Source organism: Myotis yumanensis, unplaced genomic scaffold, assembly GCF_028538775.1.
Source record: "Myotis yumanensis isolate MYYU_CA2020_CCGP unplaced genomic scaffold, mMyoYum1.0.hap1 SCAF_23, whole genome shotgun sequence".
Taxonomy (NCBI): Eukaryota; Metazoa; Chordata; class Mammalia; order Chiroptera; family Vespertilionidae; genus Myotis; species Myotis yumanensis.
This window is the reverse complement of record NW_027223774.1, coordinates 1,743,829-1,765,857: the sequence shown is the minus strand read 5'-3', so window position 1 is coordinate 1,765,857 and position 22,029 is coordinate 1,743,829. Positions and strand designations below refer to the sequence as shown.

Here is a 22,029-nt window from a genome sequence, read left to right as displayed (position 1 = left end):
TAAATGCATGAAGGGACAATAGTATATTCCTGGATGCTGAGATGAACTGTAACGATGCTAATTTTCCATGACTCATTTATAAGTTTTCAATAATCAATAAAGGTTGTTTTTTTCCCCATTGATAAACAAGTTTTCTGTAAGAGTAAACAAATATTCTAGCCCTGGACGGTGCAACTAAGTGGTGAGAGCATCGCACCAGGCACCGAAGGGTTGCGGGTTCAATTCCCAGTCAAGGGCTTGTACCTCGGCTGCCGGTTTGTTCCCCGCTTCCCCGCACCCCGTTGGGGCGTGTGCAGGAGGCAACCAATGGATATGTCTCTCTCACATTGATGTTTCTCTTTCTCTCTCTCCCCTCCTCTCTTCCACTCCCCCTAAAAAAAAAAAAATCAATGGAAAAATATCCTCGGGTGAGGATTAACCAAACCAAAATATTGAAAAGTGTATGAAACATAATAAGTGCTCACTATGTATTAGGCACGGTTAGGCTTTTCTACACAGATGAGCTCCAGGTCTCCCCGCAGTTCCAGGGGGACACTGCTCCCTCATTTCCTAGAAACAAAGGTTTAACCAACTTCTAAAAAAGGGGCTGAGATTTGGTCTCAAGTCAGCCTGGCCCCACAATCTCCCTTCTCTGCCAAGGGCCCGTCTGCCTGTGAACATAACTACATTCCTGGGCTAGGACTCGAGTGTCTGATACTATTGGGAAGTTTACTAGCCTTCTTTGCTTTCTGAAATGTTTTAAATATATTTTATTGATTTTTTACAGAGAGGAAGGGAGAGGGATAGAGAGTTAGAAACATTGATGAGAGAGAAACATCGATCAGCTGCCTCTTGCACACCCCCTACTGGGGATGTGCCCGCAACCAAGGTACATGCCCTTGACCAGAATCGAACCTGGGACCCTTCGGTCCGCAGGCCCACGCTCTATCCACTGAGCCAAACCGGTCAGGGCGCTTCCTGAAATTTTAATCTTCTCAATACTATTCGTTTGGTGAGGAAAAGAAACCTACTAAAACTGTGTTAAAATCAGGGTTCCAACAAACTGCTTCATCTGTAGCTCTTTCCAGTCCTGGAGTCACTGTGCAAGTTCTTTAAGAAGAGGTGTGTGAAGAGGTTCTTGTTCCGTGAACCACTACGTCAGTGGTTCTCAACCTTCCTAATGCTGAGACCCTTTAATACAGTTCCTCATGTTGTGGTGGCCCCCAATTTCATTGTTACAAATTGAACATAATTAAAGCATAGTGATTCATCACAAAAACAATATGTAATTATATACGTGTCTTCCGATGGTCTTAGGCGACCCCTGTGAAAGGGTCATTCGACCCCCAACGGGGTCGCGACCCACAGGTTGAGAACCACTGCTCTACGTTGTAAAAACTGCTGTTTGAAATTTTCCACGAAACATAGACGGTCCTTTGTTCTGCGAATTAACTCTGCTATTCTTGGCTTCTGTCAACACGCTTGCTCGAATAATGGGGAAAATCAGCTCCATGATCTAGACTTGCAGGCCGCTCTGCTGACATAAGGGTCTGGTCCGTCCCTGGTTACTCCCGTGCTGTCTTTCGGTTATCCGAATTGGGCTGTGCTCAAGGCTACAAGCCTCCTGCAAAATATCTCCCAGCACATAGGGCTCTTTGTAAAGCCTGCAAACGGCCAGGAAGCCCCATATTTAGTAGACAAAGAGACTGGGAGAGTATAAAGGGAAAGCTTCCTCCATGTTGCTTTGCTCAGGTTTTGAAAGGCAACTCCTCTGAGACCGCCGGTGTAATAAAGAGTCCAAATTTGGCTTACTAAGGTGTCCTCTGTTCAGCTCGCTGATTTCCAATATAACATGTGGAGAAGAGCTAAGTAGTTTCGTTGTTCCCTAGAGGAAAAATAATCAGCACAATTTTTAGACCGTGCTGGGATGGGGTCAAGAGTGTTTCCAGCTCCGACCAGTTTGGCTCAGTGGCTAGAGCGTCAGCCTGAGGACTGAAGGGTCCCGGGTTCAATTCCGGTCAAGGGCATGTACCTTGGTTGCAGGCACATCCCCAGTAGGGGGTGTGCAGGAGGCAGCTGATTGATGTTTCTCTCTCATTGATGTTTCTAACTCTCTATCCCTCTCCCTCCCTCTCTGTAAAAAATCAATAAAATATATATTTTTTTAAAAAGTGTTTCCAAGGCCTGAAGATGTCGTATCGCAAATCAGCGAGCTGGACAAGACGCCTAATGAGCCTGTTAGTCAGGAGTCATATTTATTGCGTGCAGGTTCAGAGCGGATTACCTCTGTCAAATTCTGAACCCCACATACAGGAAGTTTCCGGTAGGTATACTTTTGGAGCCTCTTTGTTTGCAGGTATCACAAAGGGCTCTGTGTGAGTTATTGTTGCAGACAGTTGTAAACCTGAATACATAATGAGTTTGGACTTGGAATTATTATCAGTATTAGTCTGTTACATTGGATGGCTAGCTTGCAAGGTCAGACAGTTAAGTTTATCTCTGTCTATTATTTGAACTGAAAACAAAGTCATTTTGTAGAATAACAGACTGTCTTAAAGTGGCAGAGTTTATAATGACAGAGTTTACAGGACTAGGGACTAGCTAACACTAGCGGAGAGTTTCAAACAGCAGTTTCATACAGGACGGAAGTTAATTTGGCCCAGAGATTCCACTACTGGGAATTTCCCCCTTAGGAAACACGACCCTACGCAAAGACATGAGAGCAAATTGATAAGGGAAGCGCTCAGGCCCATGAGAGAGCAGGAAGTGTAACGATAGCAGCAACGTATCCATGAGAGATAAGTTATCAGCAACCTCCCAATTTCCAGCCCTAGAAGGCTAGTGAAATAAATGAAGACACATCCACACCTGAAATATGAAACTGAGGGGTATATTTATTGACACGAGAAGATATTCATGAAACATTAGAATAAAAACAACTTTCAAAACAGAGTTAACAGTAGGATACTATTTGATAAAACCATCTTTATCTTGTTCACAAAACTATACAGACCAGTGCAGAGGGAAAAAATATGGGCAATTTTTATATCCCTTTTAGCAGCAAGTATATCTGGGAGAGGGAAATACAAACATTCAAAGAAAAAAAACCTTTATTTTGTATAATCGTCAAGGAGTGTGTCTTACTTACATCATCACCAAAAGTGCTTAAGTCGTGAGTGCTTCTAAAGAGAAAACATCTGACTAGAAGGGCAGTGCCCCAATGGTCAGATATGTCAGGAACTGGGTGGGAAAGGAGGCAAGCGGAAGAGCAGTATAGTCGGGAGCCCACTGGGGCAGCAGCAAGAAAAGCAGCAAGCCAAAAGTCAGAGTAACAGGCGAGTGCCCACCTCGCGGTCAGCTCAAGTGCGAAATGTGGAGGCAGCATGTTCCACGTGTTCCAAACTGTCCAGGGGCGACAGGCAGAGTTAACTCAGTATCCCTGTTGTCACCACTGCCCCTTGGGACATGAACATGAACAAAGCAACAGAACGAAGCTAGTCAAGGCTGCCGTTAGCTGACTTTTTCTAGTTCTGGCTCCTCAAGACACCAGAGGCCCTAGCCTAGGGTCCCATACCCCTCGGGGAGTCTCTACCAACTCTTAATTCAAGTGTCTGAAGACCAGGCTGGAGTGACAGATGGGGAAGGTAGAGAAAAGTCTAGACAAGGTCATGAAGAAGGAACTACAGCAGCGGACACAGGTAGAATCCAGTGATGGGGGAGGCACTCTGAACCTCACTGCCTGGAACAGGTGAAGTGACCTGGACAACGACCTGAGAAGGCGGGGCCTCTGGGGGCAGCCAACACCATGTGCCTCCTGACGGATATGATAGAAAACACACCTATGAAGTGCTCTTTTAAAAATACCTATATATATAAAAGCCTAAGCGACCAGCCGACCGGCCAACAGCTATGACAAGCACTGACCACTAGGGGGCAGATGCTCAACGCAGGAGCAGAAACTACAGGCATGGAAACATGGAACAGACTGATGAATCTCAGAGGGAAGGGAGAGGGGGGAGGGCAGGAAGAGATTAACCAAACATCTTATCTGCATACTAGAGGCCCAGTGCATGGATTTGTGCACTGGTGGGGTCCCTCGGCCTGGCCTGCAGGGATTGGGCTGAAACTGGCCAGGTGCACGGATTCATGCACGGGCTCTCTGACATCCCCCGAGGGGTCCTGGGTTATGAGAGGGCAAGGCCAGGCTGAGGGACCCCAGAAGTGCATGAATCCGAGCACTGGGCCACTAGTGTGTGTGTGTGTGTGTGTGTGTGTGTGTGTGTATTACTTTTTTATTATTGATTTCAGAGAGGAAGGGAGAGGGAAAGAGAGATAGAAACATCAGTGATGAGAGAGAATCATGGATCGGCTGCCTCCTGCAGGCCCCCTACTAGAGATCGAGCCTGCAACCCAGGAAGGCACCCTTGACCGAGGTCAAACCCAGGACCCTTCAGTCTGCAGGCTGACACTCTATCCACTGAGCCAAACTGGCTAGGGCTATGAAGTGCTCTTGCCAAAGAAGTTAAAGGTGAATCCAAGTCTGCAGAGTTTAGAACTAACTTCTATATTTGACAGAAAATATCAAGGAGAGAGGAGCAAGCTTAAGGACACCACAGAAAGCAGACAGATTTAGAATGGGGGGCATTCTACAGGACACCTGACCCAGTTTCTTCCAGCACTGCTCACACAATTGCACAAAGCTTTAAAGCAGCATTTCTCAACCTGTGGGTCGAATGACCCTTTCACAGGGGTCACCTAAGACCATCGGAAAACACATATATAATTACATATTGTTTTTGTGATGAATCACTATGCTTTAATTATGTTCAATTTGTAACAATGAAATTGGGGGTCACCACAACATGAGGAACTGTATTAAAGGGTCGTGGCATTAGGAAGGTTGAGAACCACTGCTTTAAAGGAAAAAAACATGGTTGCCACGGCTCTGGGAAGGGGGAAATGGGGAGTTATTGTTTAATGAGTAGAGAGTTTTAATTTTGCAAAATAAAAAAACGTCCTGGGGATCTATTGCACAATGTGGCTACACTTAACACTACTGAACTGTACACTTAAAAATGACAAATGTTATATTACTTTTTTCTTAAACGCCAATTTATAATAAAATTTAATTTAAAATAAGTGCTTCTAACGCTTAAAAATATTAAACCTGGATATATAACCTGTCTTTTTACCCGAAGGTAAAATATTAAACCTGGATATAAAACCTGGATATTAAACCTGGATATTTAGAAAAGTACTAAAACAGTTAGACATATCAGGAGGTGGGTGGGGAGAGAGGGAAGTATATTTCCACATTATCTTTGGGGTCCCACAAGGCATTAAAAAAACCGAGAGGAGACTTCTTTAGATGAACAGAGACTCAAGAGATGAGAAAACCAAATGCAATCTGTGTACCACGTTACCACGTTTGGATCTGGGATTCAAATGAGCCAACTGCAAAAAACAAACAACAACAACAACAACAAAACACCACATCTCAAAGATGATCAAGGAAATCTGATTAATTGCCTTTCTTTGAGGTGATTTAAAAATTTTTCTTTGTAAGTAGATCCCTTGAAGTTTAAGGAAATAGAGGTAAGGCCTTCGAAATAAAACGTATCAGGGTAGAATGTAGATTTAGCAAAAATGGAGAAGGGAGAAATGACATGACTGAGATGAATGAGGGCCTGAGTAGACCTACGACCCTGTGGAAAGAAGTAGATTTCACAAGACAAAGACAAGGTAGGGATCATCCTAAAGGCAAGAACAGGGGTTGTGTAGCGAGCATTCAACGGGCTGGGAGGTTCTGACAAGTCATGTTTGTTCTTAATTTCATGACTTGGGAGCCGCCGTCATAGATCAACTTCAAAAATGGCTGGAAAAGCAGGGCAGTGAATAGCAATAGCAGTGACCCACCCTCCCCGGCAAAGAATCAAGTTAGGGACTCAAGGTCCATATGTCCTTGTATCTGACCACCACGCAAGGCAGTGATGGAAAGCACTGGACATTAGAGCAACATGCTACGAAAGAGATTTTTAGTGCAATTGGGGGCTCTTACCTTCAAAGAATGAAGTTTGCCCAGCATGGGATTAGGATTTGAGGTGAGGCTGGTCATGCAGATGATGCCAGAGCCCAAGAAAGCAAAAATATTGCTTTCAAATGGGAATTTTAAAAAAGAAAAGAAAAAAACCCAAAATCCAATCCTTCAAACAAACAACTACCAAAAAAAAAAAAAAAAAAAAGATCAGTAACAAGGAAGTGTTTAGCAAAAATAAACTTCCCTGAATTAGTGTCTCCAAAAGTCATCATCTAAACCTAAATTGTGAGAGAAAGGACACTCAGCACTTCACCCTAAGAAAGCTTTTGGACCAGGACCCGAGTACTACAAATGCCCTCGCCTGATTGGATGTGAAACAATGTTGGGCGGGACTACTAACCAGGAGCATGCTGCAGTCAGTATAATATTATACCTTTTCTTCAGGGTGGACATGGCAGGAATTTAAAGAAAAAACCTGGGTTGAGCATCAAGAACCAAAGTAAAGACCTCAAAAACAAAACAAAACAAAACAAAAAACCTGGATTCAGGTGCCTGCTCCAGCATTTATGACCCTGATGAAATCCAGTGACCACGGGCGTTTCAAATTTGCTTTATCTGTAAAATGGAATAAATACCTTCACTAGGGACACAGCAACAGTCTTAAAAGATCAAATAAACTAAGACATATGGCAATGTTTTGTATATTATGAGGTGCCGTGCAAATACAGGGTGTCCCAAAAAAACTGTATACCCACTTTAACAGTGGATAGCTCAATTTTGAAAATGAAATGTCTTTTAATAAGCACTGCCTTTATCATTATTCAAAGTGTGTGTATGGATTGGGGGGTGGGGGACACCCTGTATATTACCAATTGCATCAGCTTTGTGGGATGAATCAATACAGGCACACCTGGAAAATTTTCCCACCATGCCCTGTGCTGAGACATCTGTATGGTGAAAATGTATGTAAACACTTCTATAAAGCCAGGCCACAGATTGTCTGTCTGGAGCCCAACTGCTGGTCACAAGTTGTTTTTTTGTTTGTTTGTTTGTTTGTTTTGGTCAGAGTGTCAAAATCAAGGTTCCTGATTCTATGAATACCACCAAAGAAGGGTGAAATCTATTAGCTTCTTTCCTATGCAACACAAATATTCTTTGTGAGCTTTTCGGCCTGTGTGTGACTATAGATGCATGCATTGAACTTCCTTTTGCAAAAAAAACTGCTACACATCAAGCATGTCAAACTCATGGCCCGCGGGCCGCACACATCAACGAGGCACACCAGCCCCAAGTGTGACATGCTTGCTGTACTGGGTACGTTCTTGCAGCCATTCCCTATCTTTTGAGCTCACGATGGCGAATTTCCAAGTTGTTCAGAAAGTGTGAGGGCTGGTGGGAGGCGTTCTCACGCTCAGAGGGTCTCTCTCCAGAAACGTTGGGAATGTTCTCCGAAGACTTCTCATTAGCATTTGCGCTCTCCGGATTCCTCCCGAGAATGGAGCTGGTAGTGCTGGGTGAGCTGCGAGGGTCGGCTGAAACACTTCCAGCACAGCCGGCACTGGAAGGGCCTCTCCTGCGCGTGGATCCGGTAGTGCGAGACGAGTTGGGAGCTCCGGCTGAAGGCTTTGCTGCAGTCGCAGCACTGGAGGGCTCTCTCCCCGACATAGTCGTGCTTCTGCCGGTAGCGAATGAGGTGTGTCCGGCGGCGGGGCAACGCCGGCGGGAGGGCTTTCGCCGCCTCGTGGGCTTGGAGGTGCTGACGAAGGTGCACGTCTTGGACGAAAGCCCTGCCGCAGTGGACACACTCGTGGTAGTCCTGCGGATCAGAGACTCTCACACGGACACTTGGGAACCGGGTGAGAGACTCCCCGGGCGGCTGGTCGCCGGACGGCGTGCCCTGACGTCCGCTGAGGCACGGCACCAGGAGGAGGCCTTCTCCGCATTGCTTACCTTGACGGGGTTTCTTCCCAGTGTGCACCTGCTCGTGTCTCTTAAGGGCCATTCGGGTACTGAAGGTTCTTGGGCAAAATTCACACTTGTGGATGCTGGTCTCTTGGGGGGAAGGCTTGCTGACCACCGGCGGGGGAGGGGCGCACACCCCGGGAGCAGAACATTCCCGGGGGTCCATTCCCAGCGGACCCCCCGGTGGTCCCGGAAGATCTGAACGTCTCTCAAATTCGTCACCGTCGAGGCTCCTTTCCGGAGCGAGGGTCTTGGGCTCACTCGCCAGGACAAGGCACCGGGGTTTCTCCTCGTTGACCTGATTCGAATCCAGTGGATCGTCAGGAGAAGACGCCCCCGTGGGACCTACAGGCCAGGAGCTAGCTACGTCCAGATCCTCCACTCCTGCCCCCAAGGGTGGTTTTTCGTCTGGCAGGCTTTGCTCTGGAGGTAGCTGGTTGGTTTCGGGTCCTGTCTCCCAATCTAAAAGAAATGTATTAGTTCCTCTACCTTTTTACTCACAGAGACACATCATCAGCATAAGCAGATACAGAAGGAAGGGGACACAAAACCAACAGGAGGTTGGGAGGGATTTAAGTACCAGTCTTGCTAATAACCGTGTGGGTTTTCTTTTGAGGAAGGAAGAAGCTGGTCGAAAGTTCGGGCTGGATAAAGGCAACTCCCTGGATGGGACAGAAGCTGAAGCCAAGGAAATGACGTGTAAGACTGTAGTTGGGAGGAGACGACCGCGAACACCGCGGCCGCATCCGCGGACACTCAGACTCCGGGAGCGGAGCGCGGAGGAAGCAGCAGAGCAAGGAAACAGACTGGGAAAGCCATTGGAAGAGGGTAACCGGACCCACCACCGTGGACTTGATTTTGGGAAATGGTCTCTGAAGAAGTCCTGAGCGAGTCCGCTGTTTCCTCGCGCTGCTGCACGACCGGCCGATGTCTCCGCGTGTTTTGCCGGGTCCCGGTTCAGAGATTACCGCGATCGCGAACCCTCTACAGCCACGGCTCCAGCTTCCATCCGTTCCGGCCTGCCGCACTTCTGCAAACTCCCTACTGGTTGGTTGCTCTGCTGGTCTTTCTAAAGCCCGTTTTCCATAGCACAGCCGGAGGGATCTTTCTAGAACAGAACTGCCCAACAGAATGCCCTGTGATCACATGAATGTCTGTATGTCTGCCGTCCGATACAATAGCTACCGGCCACATGCAGCAATCACGCACCTGAAATGTGGTCGCTGTGAGTGAAGAACTAAATTTTATGTGATTTTGATTCATGTCCATGTAAGTAACTGCATGTGGCTAGTGGCTGCCACACTGGACAGCACAGTTCTAAGTTGTCAATAACATGACCTCATTTCCTGGCTTGAAACCTTTGAATGCCTTTTCCATGTCTAAACTTGGAACAAAATGCACATCCCTTAACCTATCCCTACGGGGGCTGGCCCGGATCTGTCTCTACGACCTTACCTCCTATTCCCTCTGCATCACTCAGGGGTCCTCAAACTACGGCCCGCGGGCCACATGCAAATACAAATATTGTATTTGTTCCCGTTTTGTTTTTTTACTTCAAAATAAGATATGTGCAGTGTGCATAGGAATTTGTTCATAGTTTTTTTTAAACTATAGTCCGGCCCTCCAACGGTCTGAGGGACAGTGAACTGGCCCCCTGTTTCAAAAGTTTGGGGACCCCTGAAGACCATCTCGTGCTTCCCCCTGTTTCTGGAACACCCAAGCTCTTTCCAACCTCAGGGCCTCGTATATGCTGTTCCCTCTGCCTGCAACACTCTTCCTCAAATGACTGACTGGCTCCCCTTTCTCTCATTCAGTTCTTCCTCACTGAGTTCTTTCCTGACCGTCCCATCGTAAGCAGCCTCACCATGTCACTCTGGTTGCTTTACACTCATCTTCTATGACTTGTCTATTCATCTGTCACCTCCCACCCCACAGATGTGGGTGTTTTTTTTTTTTGGTCTGCTACTGTATTCACAGAGCCTGGGACAGTGCCTCGCCCACCACAGAGGCTCAATAAGTACCCGTGGAATGATCGAAAGAATCTAAGAAGGAATGAACCAGTTAAAGGTGAGAAGACAATGGAGGAAACAGAGAAGCAAGCAGAGGAGTCCCCTTGGTGGTCCCTGAAATTTTGTGTGTGTATGTGTGTGTGTGTGTGTGTGTGTGTGTGTGTAACCCACTTCTCCACCCACCCAGGAAAAGGCAAGAGGCCTGTGTTGAGGATACTGCACCAGGCACAGCTACAGGTTCGGGGATGGGATGTGACCCAAAATGGATCACTTGGAAAAGGAGGAGGCTGTGTCAAGAGCTTCTGTGGAAAAAGCTGCCCTGCTCTTAATGTTAACGCATTGCGGACCAGGAGTTTTATTGCTAGCTTTACCCCGTGGCCAGATGAGTTTCTATTGAACAAGTACAAAAAACGTTTTACATAAGTGTAAAAGGCACGCTTGAAAATGAAATGCCCATTGCATTTTGAAGTTATTTATTACATGTTCTTACAAGCTAATATCTTTTTAAAGTATGATACTCTGTAAAACACGGTGTACTATGAAGGGAGAATTCTCGCGATCTGTCCGCAATGTGTTATTAAGAAGGCTTTTTGGACACACCTGGGCTCTCTCACGCTCTCTTTGGACAGGGGATCTGTTGGCCGAGTGAAAAGAGAAAGTGAAACTATGTCTGAAAACATCACGGAGCCCCTAGATCCAACCTTGCCCTGACCAAGACGAAGCTAATAATCCCTCGATGGTTTACGCCTGTTTGTTTGGGTGTGGCTTTCTGTTAACAGCAACTGGCTGACGGGCGGTTCACAGGGGAGGACTTCATAAAGATGGAAAGCGTTATCACCCTGGAGCCATAGACTTTGGAGAAGGCAAAGTCTAGAAGGTTCTTCTCCTTGAGTCATAAAAGGATGTCCGTAGGGACCTTTTGGGGAAGTTGCACAGCAAGCATGTCAAACTTGCGGCCCGCAGGCTGCATGCGGCCCACGATGAATACTTTTGCGGCCCAGCCAATATAGCGGTATGTAAGGAACATTTTAATAAAAATTCCGTAACTTAATTTTTACAATATCCTGTTATACATCATTGTTAATAACGAACTACAACATTCGCTAATGACTGATGACTATCATCGTGTTGCATTCATCTCCCTAACACGCTTTACGCGCAAGCACACCATTTCTCTCCACTAATAGTAGCAGCGAATATTTTAGCAGCCGATGGCCACGTCATTTGTCTGGGACTGACTTGTTGGGTGTGCGCAACAGGAAATATTTTGCTTTCGGAGAACAAGAAAAATAGGTTATTTGCATTATGCTTACGAATTTGTGCAGTTATTCAGTGTCTGGTAAGTTCATGTTCAAGGAAAAAAATCAATTTTTATTAAAATGTTCTATTATTGTATGTTAACGACGACTCATTTATTTCAGCCCTTTGTATTCAGTACGTCTCTATCGACATAAACCTACGTTTCTATGAAAATGGAAGCTTTTGTGTTTTTGCAGCCACATACACTTAGACCTTGTCTATTTGGCCCGTGTTAGCCTTTGAGTTTGACATGATTGGTCTAGAATGGTTCTTTCTCTTGAGTCATAGAAGGATGTCCGTAGCGGCCTTTTGGGGAAGTTGTACAGTGCGTGAGAGGGAGAGAGAGAGTGAAGGCAGGGGTAGAGGATGGAAACCAGATTGTGGGTTGAGGAGGAGGGAGCCTCCTCCGCAAGCCCGAGGCGCTGGCCTGAGAGAAAGCGGAGGCAGCTGGAAAGGGACGCTGTCTCCCAGCATGTTTCCTGCTCCTCTCGGTTAACGAGGAAAGACCTGTGATTTCCAGCGGCGAGAGCAAAGGCCCCGATGAACGGAGGGTGTGGGGCACTAGAGAAAAGGGAACGAGACCTCCCTGGAGCTGGGCAACAGGAAGAGGCGAGCTTCAGAGAGGAGATGGAAGGAAGGACCGAGCACGCAGGAGATGGGGACGCCTCTGGAGCCCGAGGCGACAGCATGTACCAGCCTCCTCCCTGACCTGAGCGGGCTTTGAAGAAGGCTCCTTGACTAACAGTGCCCCCCTCCCCAGCCCTGCTCCCCCCAACACACATACACACACACACACACACACCAGACTGACTGGGGGTGGTGTTGTCCTAGGATTTCAGTCTCCACGGGCTTATCCCTCCCAACTCACCTGGACCTGTCTTTGTATCGCCGTCTTCCTCCATCGCACTGGACTCCTCCTCTTCCAGCTGTGCGATGATGTCGGGTCTAGGGAACTGGTACCCTGTGGAAGAAGAAGACTCGTGACTTAGGGGCTCTGTTCCGAACCCACCGCGCCTCCCAGCCAGGGGTTTTAAGGCTCCGTGAGAATAAGGAAGACGCAAACTCACACAGAAGGAAAACGAAGGCTGTTTCTAACAAGTGTGCCCCCAGGACACTTGTGGCAACGTCTGGAGACATGTTATTTCTTTGTTCGGTTAATCCTCACTGGAGGACATTTTCCCATTGATTTTTAGAGAGTGGAAGGGAGGGGGAGAGACACATCGATTGGTTGCCTCCCGCACAAGCCCTGACCAGGGCCAGGGATCAAGCCTGTAGCCGGTCTGCTTTGATTGCTTTTTTCAGCCCCCCACCCCACCCCCCTCAAAAAAAAGCTAATGAAAAGAGGGTCCTGCCCTGACCGGTTTGGCTCAGTGGATAGAGCGTTGGCCTGAGGACTGAAGGGTCCCAGGTTCGATTCCGGTCAAGGGCATGTACCTTGGTTGCAGGCACATCCCCAGTAGGGGGTGTGTAGGAGGCAGCTGATTGATGTTTCTCTCTCATTGATGTTTCTAACTCTCTATCCCTCTCCCTTCCTCTCTGTAAAAAAATCAATAAAATATATTTTTAAAAAAAGAAAAAAAAAGAAAAGAGGGTCCTGGTACTGGCTACAAAAATATTTAGCTTGTGGGGAGCGGTAAACAACTTTGTCTCTGGATGTGAAAAGAGACTGGCAACCTCTGACTCTTACACTTTGAGGCCAGTAGAAGCCTAGGGAGCCCCTGCAATTTTCAGCAATTCCTTCTCCCATTAAAAAAAATCACTGTGAGGGATTGTGGGAGCATCATCCTGAGACACCAAGGTTGTGGGCTCCATCCCTGGTCAGGGCACATACAAGAAGCAACCAATGAATGCAGAGACAAGTGGAACAACAGATCCACGTTTCTCTCTCCCTTCCTCTCTTCTCTAAAATCAATACATTAAAAAACGAACAAAACAAAAACATCTGTGAGCCTCCTGTTGTGCCGAGACCACACGAGAGAGTTTAAGGGAGCAGATTCTGGAGTCAAATCCCAGCTCTCCCTCTTCGTAGCTGGGTGGCTGTAGACCTGTAATTTAACTTTCCCGTGATTCATTTTCTTCATCTGTAAAAAGGCAATAATGATGACAATAACAATAACAAATAGACTCCCCTCCCCCCTCACAGGACTAGTATAAGAATTAAAATTTGGCCGAAACCGGTTTGGCTCAGTGGATAGAGCGTCGGCCTGCGGACTGAAAGGTCCCAGGTTCGATTCCGGTCAAGGGCATGTACCTGGGCTGCGGGCACATCCCCAGTGGGAGATGTGCAGGAGGCAGCTGATCGATGTTTCTCACTCATCGATGTTTCTAACTCTCTATCTCTCTCCCTTCCTCTCTGTAAAAAATCAATAAAATATATTTAAAAAAAAAAAAAAAGAATTAAAATTTGTTCTTTTCCAAGATCATTTGGCTATTTTGGGTCCCTTGAATTTTCATACGGATTTTAGGATCAGCTTATCCGTTTCTGCAAAAAAAAAAAAAAAAAAAAAAGCCAGCTGGAATGTTGATAGAAATTGCATTGAATCTTTAGATCAGTTTAGGGGGTACAGCCATCTTAACACTAAGTCTTCTGATCCATGAACATTGGATATATGACTTCTTTTGAGGTCAGAAACTTATGTGTTTCCTCTGTGTCTATGTTTGCGTCTGACTTTTTTCTCTTTCAGAAACACAAGAGCCCGAAAACGCCAGTAAGTTTGCCAAGACTGATGGAGGGGAGGGAAAGAGCAGGCAGAAATACCTGGAGTGTCAACTCCAGTGGCCCCAGGGCCACTTTCAACAATAAAGATTAAAAAAAAAAAAAGACATGGAACGTTCTTAGATTAATGCTTGACACATATTAACTGCTCGAAAAGTGTTAGCCAAGTTGTAACAGTGAATTTGACATGGAAATATTGTCTCTGATCTGGGTTGAGACTCACTGACATGGGGGGCAAATCGCTGTGACTCACGGGAGGACAGAACCAAGGGTGGAGAACCAGGCCAGGTGGCCCGGAGAAGGCGGACTCACCTAGGGACACCAGGTTCCTGTAATTCTCCAGCGTCACCTCCCGGTGGAGGCGGCGCTGAGCAGCAGTCAGGGAGGCCAGTTCCTCCTGGCTGAAGTCCACAAACACATCCTGGAAAGTCACCAACTCCTAAAACGACAATCACAGATGCTGGAAACCCAGAAATTATCCGAGGGTCGGGGGAAGGAGCCCGACGAGAGAGGACTGAATGTGAAGTGGACGTGCAGACCAGCGCAAGCTGCTAATCCAAGTGTCCCAATCCTGAGGTGACAGGGACCTGGCAATATGCCTTTGTATTTGTTTGAATATCTATTTTTTTAATACATTTTACTGATTTTTTACAGAGAGGAAGGGAGAGAGATAGAGAGTTAGAAACATCAATCAGAGAGAAATATCGATCAGCCGCCTCCTGCACATCTCCTACTGGGGATGTGCCCGCAACCCAGGTACATGCCCTTGACCGGAATCGAACCTGGGACCTTTCAGTCCGCAGGCCGACGCTCTATCCACTGAGCCAAACCGGTTTCGGCTTGAATATGTTTTTATTGATTTCAGAGAGGAAGGGAGAGGGAGAGAGAGATAGAAACATCAATGATGAGAGAGAATCATTGATCGGCTGCCTCCTGCACGCTCCCTACTGGGGTTCAAGCCCACAACCCGGGCATGTGCTCTTGACTGGAATCGAACCCGGGACCCTTCAGTTCACAGGCTGATGCTCTGTCCACTGAGCCACACCGGCCAGGGCATGCCTCTGTCTTGTAGTCTGAAGGAATGGAGAACATTTCTGAGCCAGATCCTGCTGCTGGTTACTATAAATTTGGGTTGGAGGAATACCCCACCCTCAGGAATCGGAGCTGGGTTGAAATCCTGGCTCTGGTTCTTTCTCATAAGCTTTGTGAGTGTGGGTTAGGGTGACCCACCCGTAAAACACAAAGAGCTCAGAACCCTGCCAGATAGCTCAGGTGGTTAGAGCATCGGCCTGATACGCCAAGGTTGCAGGTTTGATCCCCTGGCAGGACACACATAAGAACCAACCAATGGCCAGAACCGGTTTGGCTCAGTGGATAGAGCATCGGCGTGCGGACTGAAAGGTCCCAGGTTCGATTCCGGTCAAGGGCATGTACCTGGGTTGCGGGCACATCCCCAGTAGGAGATGTGCAGGAGGCAGCTGATCAATGTTTCTCTCTCATCGATGTTTCTAACTCTCTATCTCTCTCCCTTCCTCTCTGTAAAAAAATCAATAAAATATATTAAAAAAAAAAAAAAAAAAAGAACCAACCAATGAATGCATAAATAAGTGGAACAATAAAAATTGATGTTTCTCTCTTTCTCTCCCCTTTCCCCACCCCCCTCTCTCTAATATCATAAATAAATTTTAAAAATTTAAAAGAAAAAACATATTAAGCTCATAAATATGAAGAGAGATCCAATCTTATTAATAAACAAGGAAATGCAAGTCAAAATGACAAAGTACCACTTCATACCCATTCAACTGACAAAAATCAAGAAGTCTGACAAGACCAAATGTGGACCCTGGGATCTTGTAAGAGGCTAAGGGAAATGTAAAATGGGAAACCACTTTGGACCCAGAAATTCTATTCCTAGGTCCATATCTGCTCACGTGTGCTTAGAGACAGAGATGTTTATAACAGCGCTATTCGTAGCATCTAAGACGGGGAAACAACCCAGACGTCCACTCATAGAAGAAGAGATAAATATATGTTGGTATAGTCACACAGTAGGACAATATTCCAGCAATACAAACTAATTATCTACAGTTCCACACGACTCTGTATAACTTAAGGTTGAATTTAAAAAGCAGATATTAGAAGACCCATTTAATTGATTTCCCCCATTCGTGTGTTCAGGGAAACATTATGCAAGTCAATGAACATGTGATTTAAACTAGAGGTCACAAAACAAAACAAAAATAAATTATCGAGAGGCCAGGCGCGGGCTGCCCAGTTCCAACGGTGAGTTTATTTGGCTCACATAAGTCTTTTAATCTTTTGAAAAAATTTGTATTAGCCACCAACACACAAAAGAAGTATATATTTAATATTACTAATTGGAATTTTGGCTTCTTTTTAAGAAATCAGAAGACGGGACCCACATTCTCACATGGCACCATCAGCTGCAGCTGTCATAGCTGCCCTTGGGTGGCGCAGGCACTGCCCCGTTTGTCACAATCCGCCCGTTTATAAACCCCTTGTTCACATTACCTGGGCAGCTCCTGTGGGCGCCTCCACTGGGGACTCTTGAGATGAACACTGTAGGGACAGAGGGCTGCTTTCAGGTATGTTCTCTACCTTTTTTTCCTCTTCGCCATCTTAGATAATTTTTTTCCCTAAACGCCACCCCCCTACCCCCATGAATTATTTCTGGTTCTAAAGGAAAAGCAGTGTATTCATTGGATTTTCTTTGAGGTTTCAAAATGTGATGGAACAAGAACATTAAGGAGTGGATTTGGGGGGAAGGGGGAAGAAGAAAGAAAAGAGAAAAAGAAAAGAAAAGAAAACCCCACATCAGTATCATATCCCTGAAGTAGCTGCCATTTGTTTCATAAATAAAAAGGAGAATAGTGCTAACCATAGGGTTGATTTGAATAAGCCGTCCCTGCCCTGGTCGGCATGGTTCAGTGGTTAGAGTGGTTGTCCCTTGAACCAAAGCGCTGCAAGTTTCATTCCCGGTCAAGGGCATGTACCTGGGTTGCAGGTTCGATCCGGGCCCTGGTCAGGGTGCGTGCAGGAGGCAACCAATCAATGAGTCTCTCTCACATTGATATTTCTCTCTCCCTCCTTCCCTCTTTTCCACTCCCTAAAAAATCAATGGAAAAAAATATCCTCCAGTGAGGATTAACAGCAACAAAAAGAGGTAGAAAGAGAATAAATGTTAAAGATATTAGAGTGTGGGACAGTGATAATTACAACAGAGAAAAATAAAGCTGCAAAGGGGATACAAGAGTCAGAAGAAGTTACATGGGGAAGTCAGGGAAAGGCATGTTTACGGGATATTGATATGAAAACGTGAAGAAAATGAGGAAGTGGTTCAATTGGATAGGAAAGGCCCGGAAACCAGGAGGGGGAGGTGCCCATATTGGAGAACCGAATCAGAAGAAAGCCTGACTCGCCTGGCATCCAGCAGAGGGCACATCGTCACATGTGTTTGGTTCCTCCTTTCGGTGTTCTTTGGCCTTCCTCTCTTCTGCGAGGACGGGGTCCTGAGACGGGAAATCTAGAAGGGAGGAGGAAATGACCATGGAATTGAGTCTAGTCTGGCGGCAATCCCCTCCCCCAGCACCTGCCATGGGAGGTTAATGGCAGTTCTGGATGTCCCATAAGAGAAAGACCGTACGAATACTTTCTCAGTTCCATACAGCAAGTTCTTCAAAACCTCTCTAGTCACTTCCCAATTCTAAACCCTTTGATGGCTCCCCATCGCCTTCCAAATAGAGTGGAAGTTCCCTCTATGTTATTGGTTCCCAGTCTCACGATATGCTCAGAATCACCAGGGAATCTGTTTCTAAACTGTAAAATGTAAATACTTATACTTCTAAAGACTCTTGTAAAGATTAACATTACATATGTAAAGCACATTGCGGGCATGAAAAACAATGGCAGCTCTTATTGTTAAGCTTTCTATATATATATATATTTTTTTTCCCAATATATTTTTATTGATTTCAGAGAGGAAGGGAGAGGAAGAGAGAGAAACATCAATGATGGGAGAGAATCATAGATTGGCTGCCTCTTGCACGCCCCACACTGGGGATGAAGCCTGCAACCTTGGCATGTGCCCTTGACCGGAATCGAACCCAGGACTCTTTAGTCTGAAGCTGGACACTCTACCCACTGAGCCAAACCAGCTAGGGCTCCATATATATTTTAAACAGCCACCACCTTCCGGACAATAGCCTGAACCCTGAAGGCCTTCCTTGCCTGTACTCTCTTTCCAAGGGCACCTGCCTATTTCTCCTAGGGAGCTCTTTCCTTTCCCTGGAATTCCAGCTCCATCAAAAGCTCTGTGCCTTTGGCCAAATATTTATTCTCTCTGGGACGATATTCCCTATGTCCACCAGAGGCAGTGTAACACTGTGATTAAAGTACAGACGCGGGCGCCTGCAGGGATCCTGACTGTCAATGACTAATCTTGGGGCCATGGAAAAGTTACTCAGCCTCTTCGTTCTTCTGTCTCCTTGTCTATAGAACAAGAGCTATTAAGAGAAACAAAATTAATTGCTATGCAGAAAACACTTAGAATTTGAAGTGCCCAACTTGTTCACTGTATCTTCAAAATTCTTTGAAAAAATGCAAATAACTGCATTAATCACAATCCTTTATTTCTTGCTATGGCATCAGCATGGAGCCATGCATGAGTCTCATGTTTATTTTAAATTGATTCATTTATATTTTTAACTATAAGGCCTATAAATTCACTACCCAACCCCCAAAGGAGAACATTCTCAATTAATTTACATCTACCCATGTCCTTTTCCCTGTCCACACCCCAGCCTTCTATCCAGAGACAGCAACAGTCTTGAATTCTTATTTGTTGTTCTCTTGCCTCTCTCTTTTATTCAAAGGACGATGAGGAGTAAATGGCATTCTTTTCTCATCATTGAAATGCCCTTCGTTCCAATCTAGTAACTTGAGTTTCCAGACCAGACACATTTTAGCAGAGATTAAACTTCTAGGCCTTGTGTTTCCCACATTTTATACCCTATATTTTTGGCTGGGTGTGTTGTTTGGGATAAGAAATGGGAGGAGAGGCCCTAGTCGGTGTGGCTCAGTGGATAGAGTGCTGGCCTGCAAACTGAAAGGTCCCAGGTTCGATTCCTCTCAAGGGCACATGCCCGGGTTGCGGGCTCGATCCCCAGTGGGGGACTTGCAGGAGGCAGCCGATCCATGATTCTCTCTCATCATGGATGCTTCTCTCTCTCTCCCCTTCTTCCTTTCACTCTGAAATCAATAAAAATATATTTTTAAAAAAAGAAATGGGGGGAGAGGAAGACAAAGCTGGCGAGAGGGGCACTCTCAGAGAAATAATATTAAAAGCAAAGTCCAGACACAAAAATGTCTTCCATGTCGTATGAGGCAGCTTAGGCAGGATTATGAAATTCAACCTCTCATTCATCTGACACATTTTTTTTTTTTTTTATTAAAAATATATTTTATTGATTTTTTACAGAGAGGAATGGAGAGAGATAGAGAGTTAGAAACATCGATCAGCTGCCTCCTGCACACTCCCCACTGGAGATGTGCCCGCAACCCAGGCACATGCCCCCGACCGGAATCGAACCTGGGACCCTTCAGTCCGCAGGCCGACGCTCTATCCGCTGAGCCAAACCGGTTTCGGCAGTCTGACACATTTTTATTCACCTACGATAACATGCCAGGCATACAGCAGGTGTTCAGTAAGAGGAAATGGTAAGTTGCCTCCTTCCCATCTCACCTTCCTCCTCACATGCTTGGAGCAAGTTGGCCACCAGGGTTCCTGCCTCCTTGCTGTTCCTGGGTCGCCTGGATCTCACCCACGTCTGAACCTCCTGGGGCAGGGTGCTCAGAAACTGCTCCAGCACCAGGAGCTCCATCATCTGCTCCTTGGTGTGGGTCTCCGGCTGCAGCCACTGACAACAGCGCTCCCGGATTTGGCTCAGAGCTTGCTGAGGCCCCGTCGCTGAGAGGGACTGAAAATGCCTCAGCTTTTCATGAGAAATTTTCAGGACCCCCGGGTTTCGCATGGGAATGGTTTCCGGACCACACCTACAGAAGGGCTGAGGGTTCCTCAAGAGATCCAAGAGGTTTGTCGTGTGCGCCATCTTTACAGCTCGGTCCTTCGCAGGATAAAGATATTTGAAAAGGCGGGATGCTCCAGAACACACTGCTGTGGAAGAACTGTATCAGAGGAAGAAAGGATACAGGAACGTCAGGACCTGCAGAAATTACAGAGACAGACTTACAAATGGCCTGCATAGTTAGGGCTGGACAGAGGGGTAAAGCTGATCTGAGGCAAAGGAAACTAGCTCACTTCACACAAATATATATTCACAGAGATTTGCCTGTCTACAGACATCATGCTGCCTCAGCCCCATCCCCAGGTCTAGAAAATCCACAGGCACAGGCTAGAAATATTTCAGAAGTGGCATTGAAAGGAAAAGAGACTGGGATTCCCAAACCACAATGAACTGAACAAATCTGAGGAGCCAGGGAAGAATTTCATTTCAAAATGTAAATGGTTTTAAACAACTATTTATTATACAGGATGAAGAAAGAGCTTTATCACACATACTAGTACATACTGAACTCATATGCAAAATATTATAAAGTACTCATACAAATTGGTAAGAAAAAAGCAGACAATATAAAAACAAAAGGTTAAGAGATTTGAGAAAAATGGCCAAAAAACATATGAAACAGGGCTCAACTTCATTAGTTAGCAGAGAAATAGGAATTAAAACCAAATGAGATACCACTACACATTCTCCAGAAAGCTCAAAATGAAAAATAAAATCAGACAATAGTAAGTGTTCGAGAGGAGACAGAGCCACAATAGAACGGCATATGTATGCACTGGGACAGAAACATTTGAGAACATGGATGTATCCTGCTGTTGAGCAAAAGAAACCAGGCTTTTTTTTTTTTAAGCCCACATTCAATGATTATATTTTTATAAGGGTCAAAAACAGGCAAAATGAGCCTAAGGTGTTAAAAGTCCAAATAGAGGCCTGTTAGGTGTGGCTCAGTGGTTGGGCATCGACCTATGAACCAGGAGATCACGGTTCGATTCCAGTCAAGGACACATGCCTGGGTTGCAGGCTTGATCCCCAGTAGGGGGAATGCAGGAGGCAGCGATTGATGATTCTCTCTCACCATTAATGTTTCTATCTCTCTCTCTCCCTCTCCCTTCCTGAAATCAATAAAAAAAATTTTTTTTTTTAAAAAGTCGGAATAGTGGTTACTGTTGGGACTGGGGGCAGCAGTGGCAATGCCTGGGAGGAGACAACCTAAGGGGCTACTGGAAAGCTGGTAATATTCTATTTCTTAATCTACGAGCTCATGACATAGACACTGCACGTTCAATTTGTGAATACTGAGTTCTACACTTAGGATTTTTGACCTTTTCTGTATGTATACTTTACTAAGAAAGTTTTAGCCGTTATAGTTGTGGGGAAACATCTAGGTTTAGTATTAAGTGAAAAAAAAAGACAGGAAACAAACTTGTACATAGACTATATGCTTAACCATATAAAGCACAGGAAAAGACATTGAAAAGTTAACTAAAATACTGCACCAGGGGCTTATGTATGAATTGTGAGTTTATTAGAGATTTTTACAAGCGACTTTGTACCCTCCCTAAAACCTATCTCCTGATTTCAAAAGTTCTACAACAGGGGTCCTCAAACTTTTTAAACAGGGGGCCAGTTCACTGTCCTTCAGACCGTTGGAGGGCCGGACTATAGTTTAAAAAAAAACAACTATGAACAAATTCCTATGCACACTGCACATATCTTACTTTGAAGTAAAAAAACAAAATGAGAACAAATACAATATTTGTATTTGCATGTGGCCCGAGGGCCGTAGTTTGAGGACCCCTGTTCTACAATGAAGCTTCATTTCTTCTACAATCAGAAAAATAAAAAATACTTCATTCTATTAGAGTTACATTCACTCTATGAAACCATGCGTGAAATTGCCATTTGGGGAAACGTTTTTTGTTG

At 45.6% G+C, this 22,029-nt stretch overlaps 1 protein-coding gene across 1 annotated transcript; it reads right to left on the bottom strand.

Annotated features, from left to right (window-relative positions):
* Positions 1 to 7,478: 7,478 nt before the first annotated feature.
* On the bottom strand, positions 7,479 to 20,130 carry ZIM2 (zinc finger imprinted 2). The gene is made up of 5 exons (XM_070402490.1): positions 19,764 to 20,130; positions 17,443 to 17,546; positions 14,315 to 14,441; positions 12,155 to 12,247; positions 7,479 to 8,323 (listed from the first exon to the last, which is right to left on the bottom strand). The coding sequence occupies exons 1-5, from the start codon at positions 20,128 to 20,130 to the stop codon at positions 7,479 to 7,481; spliced, it is 1,536 nt and encodes a 511-aa protein (XP_070258591.1).
* Between the last annotated feature and the right edge of the window lie 1,899 nt (positions 20,131 to 22,029).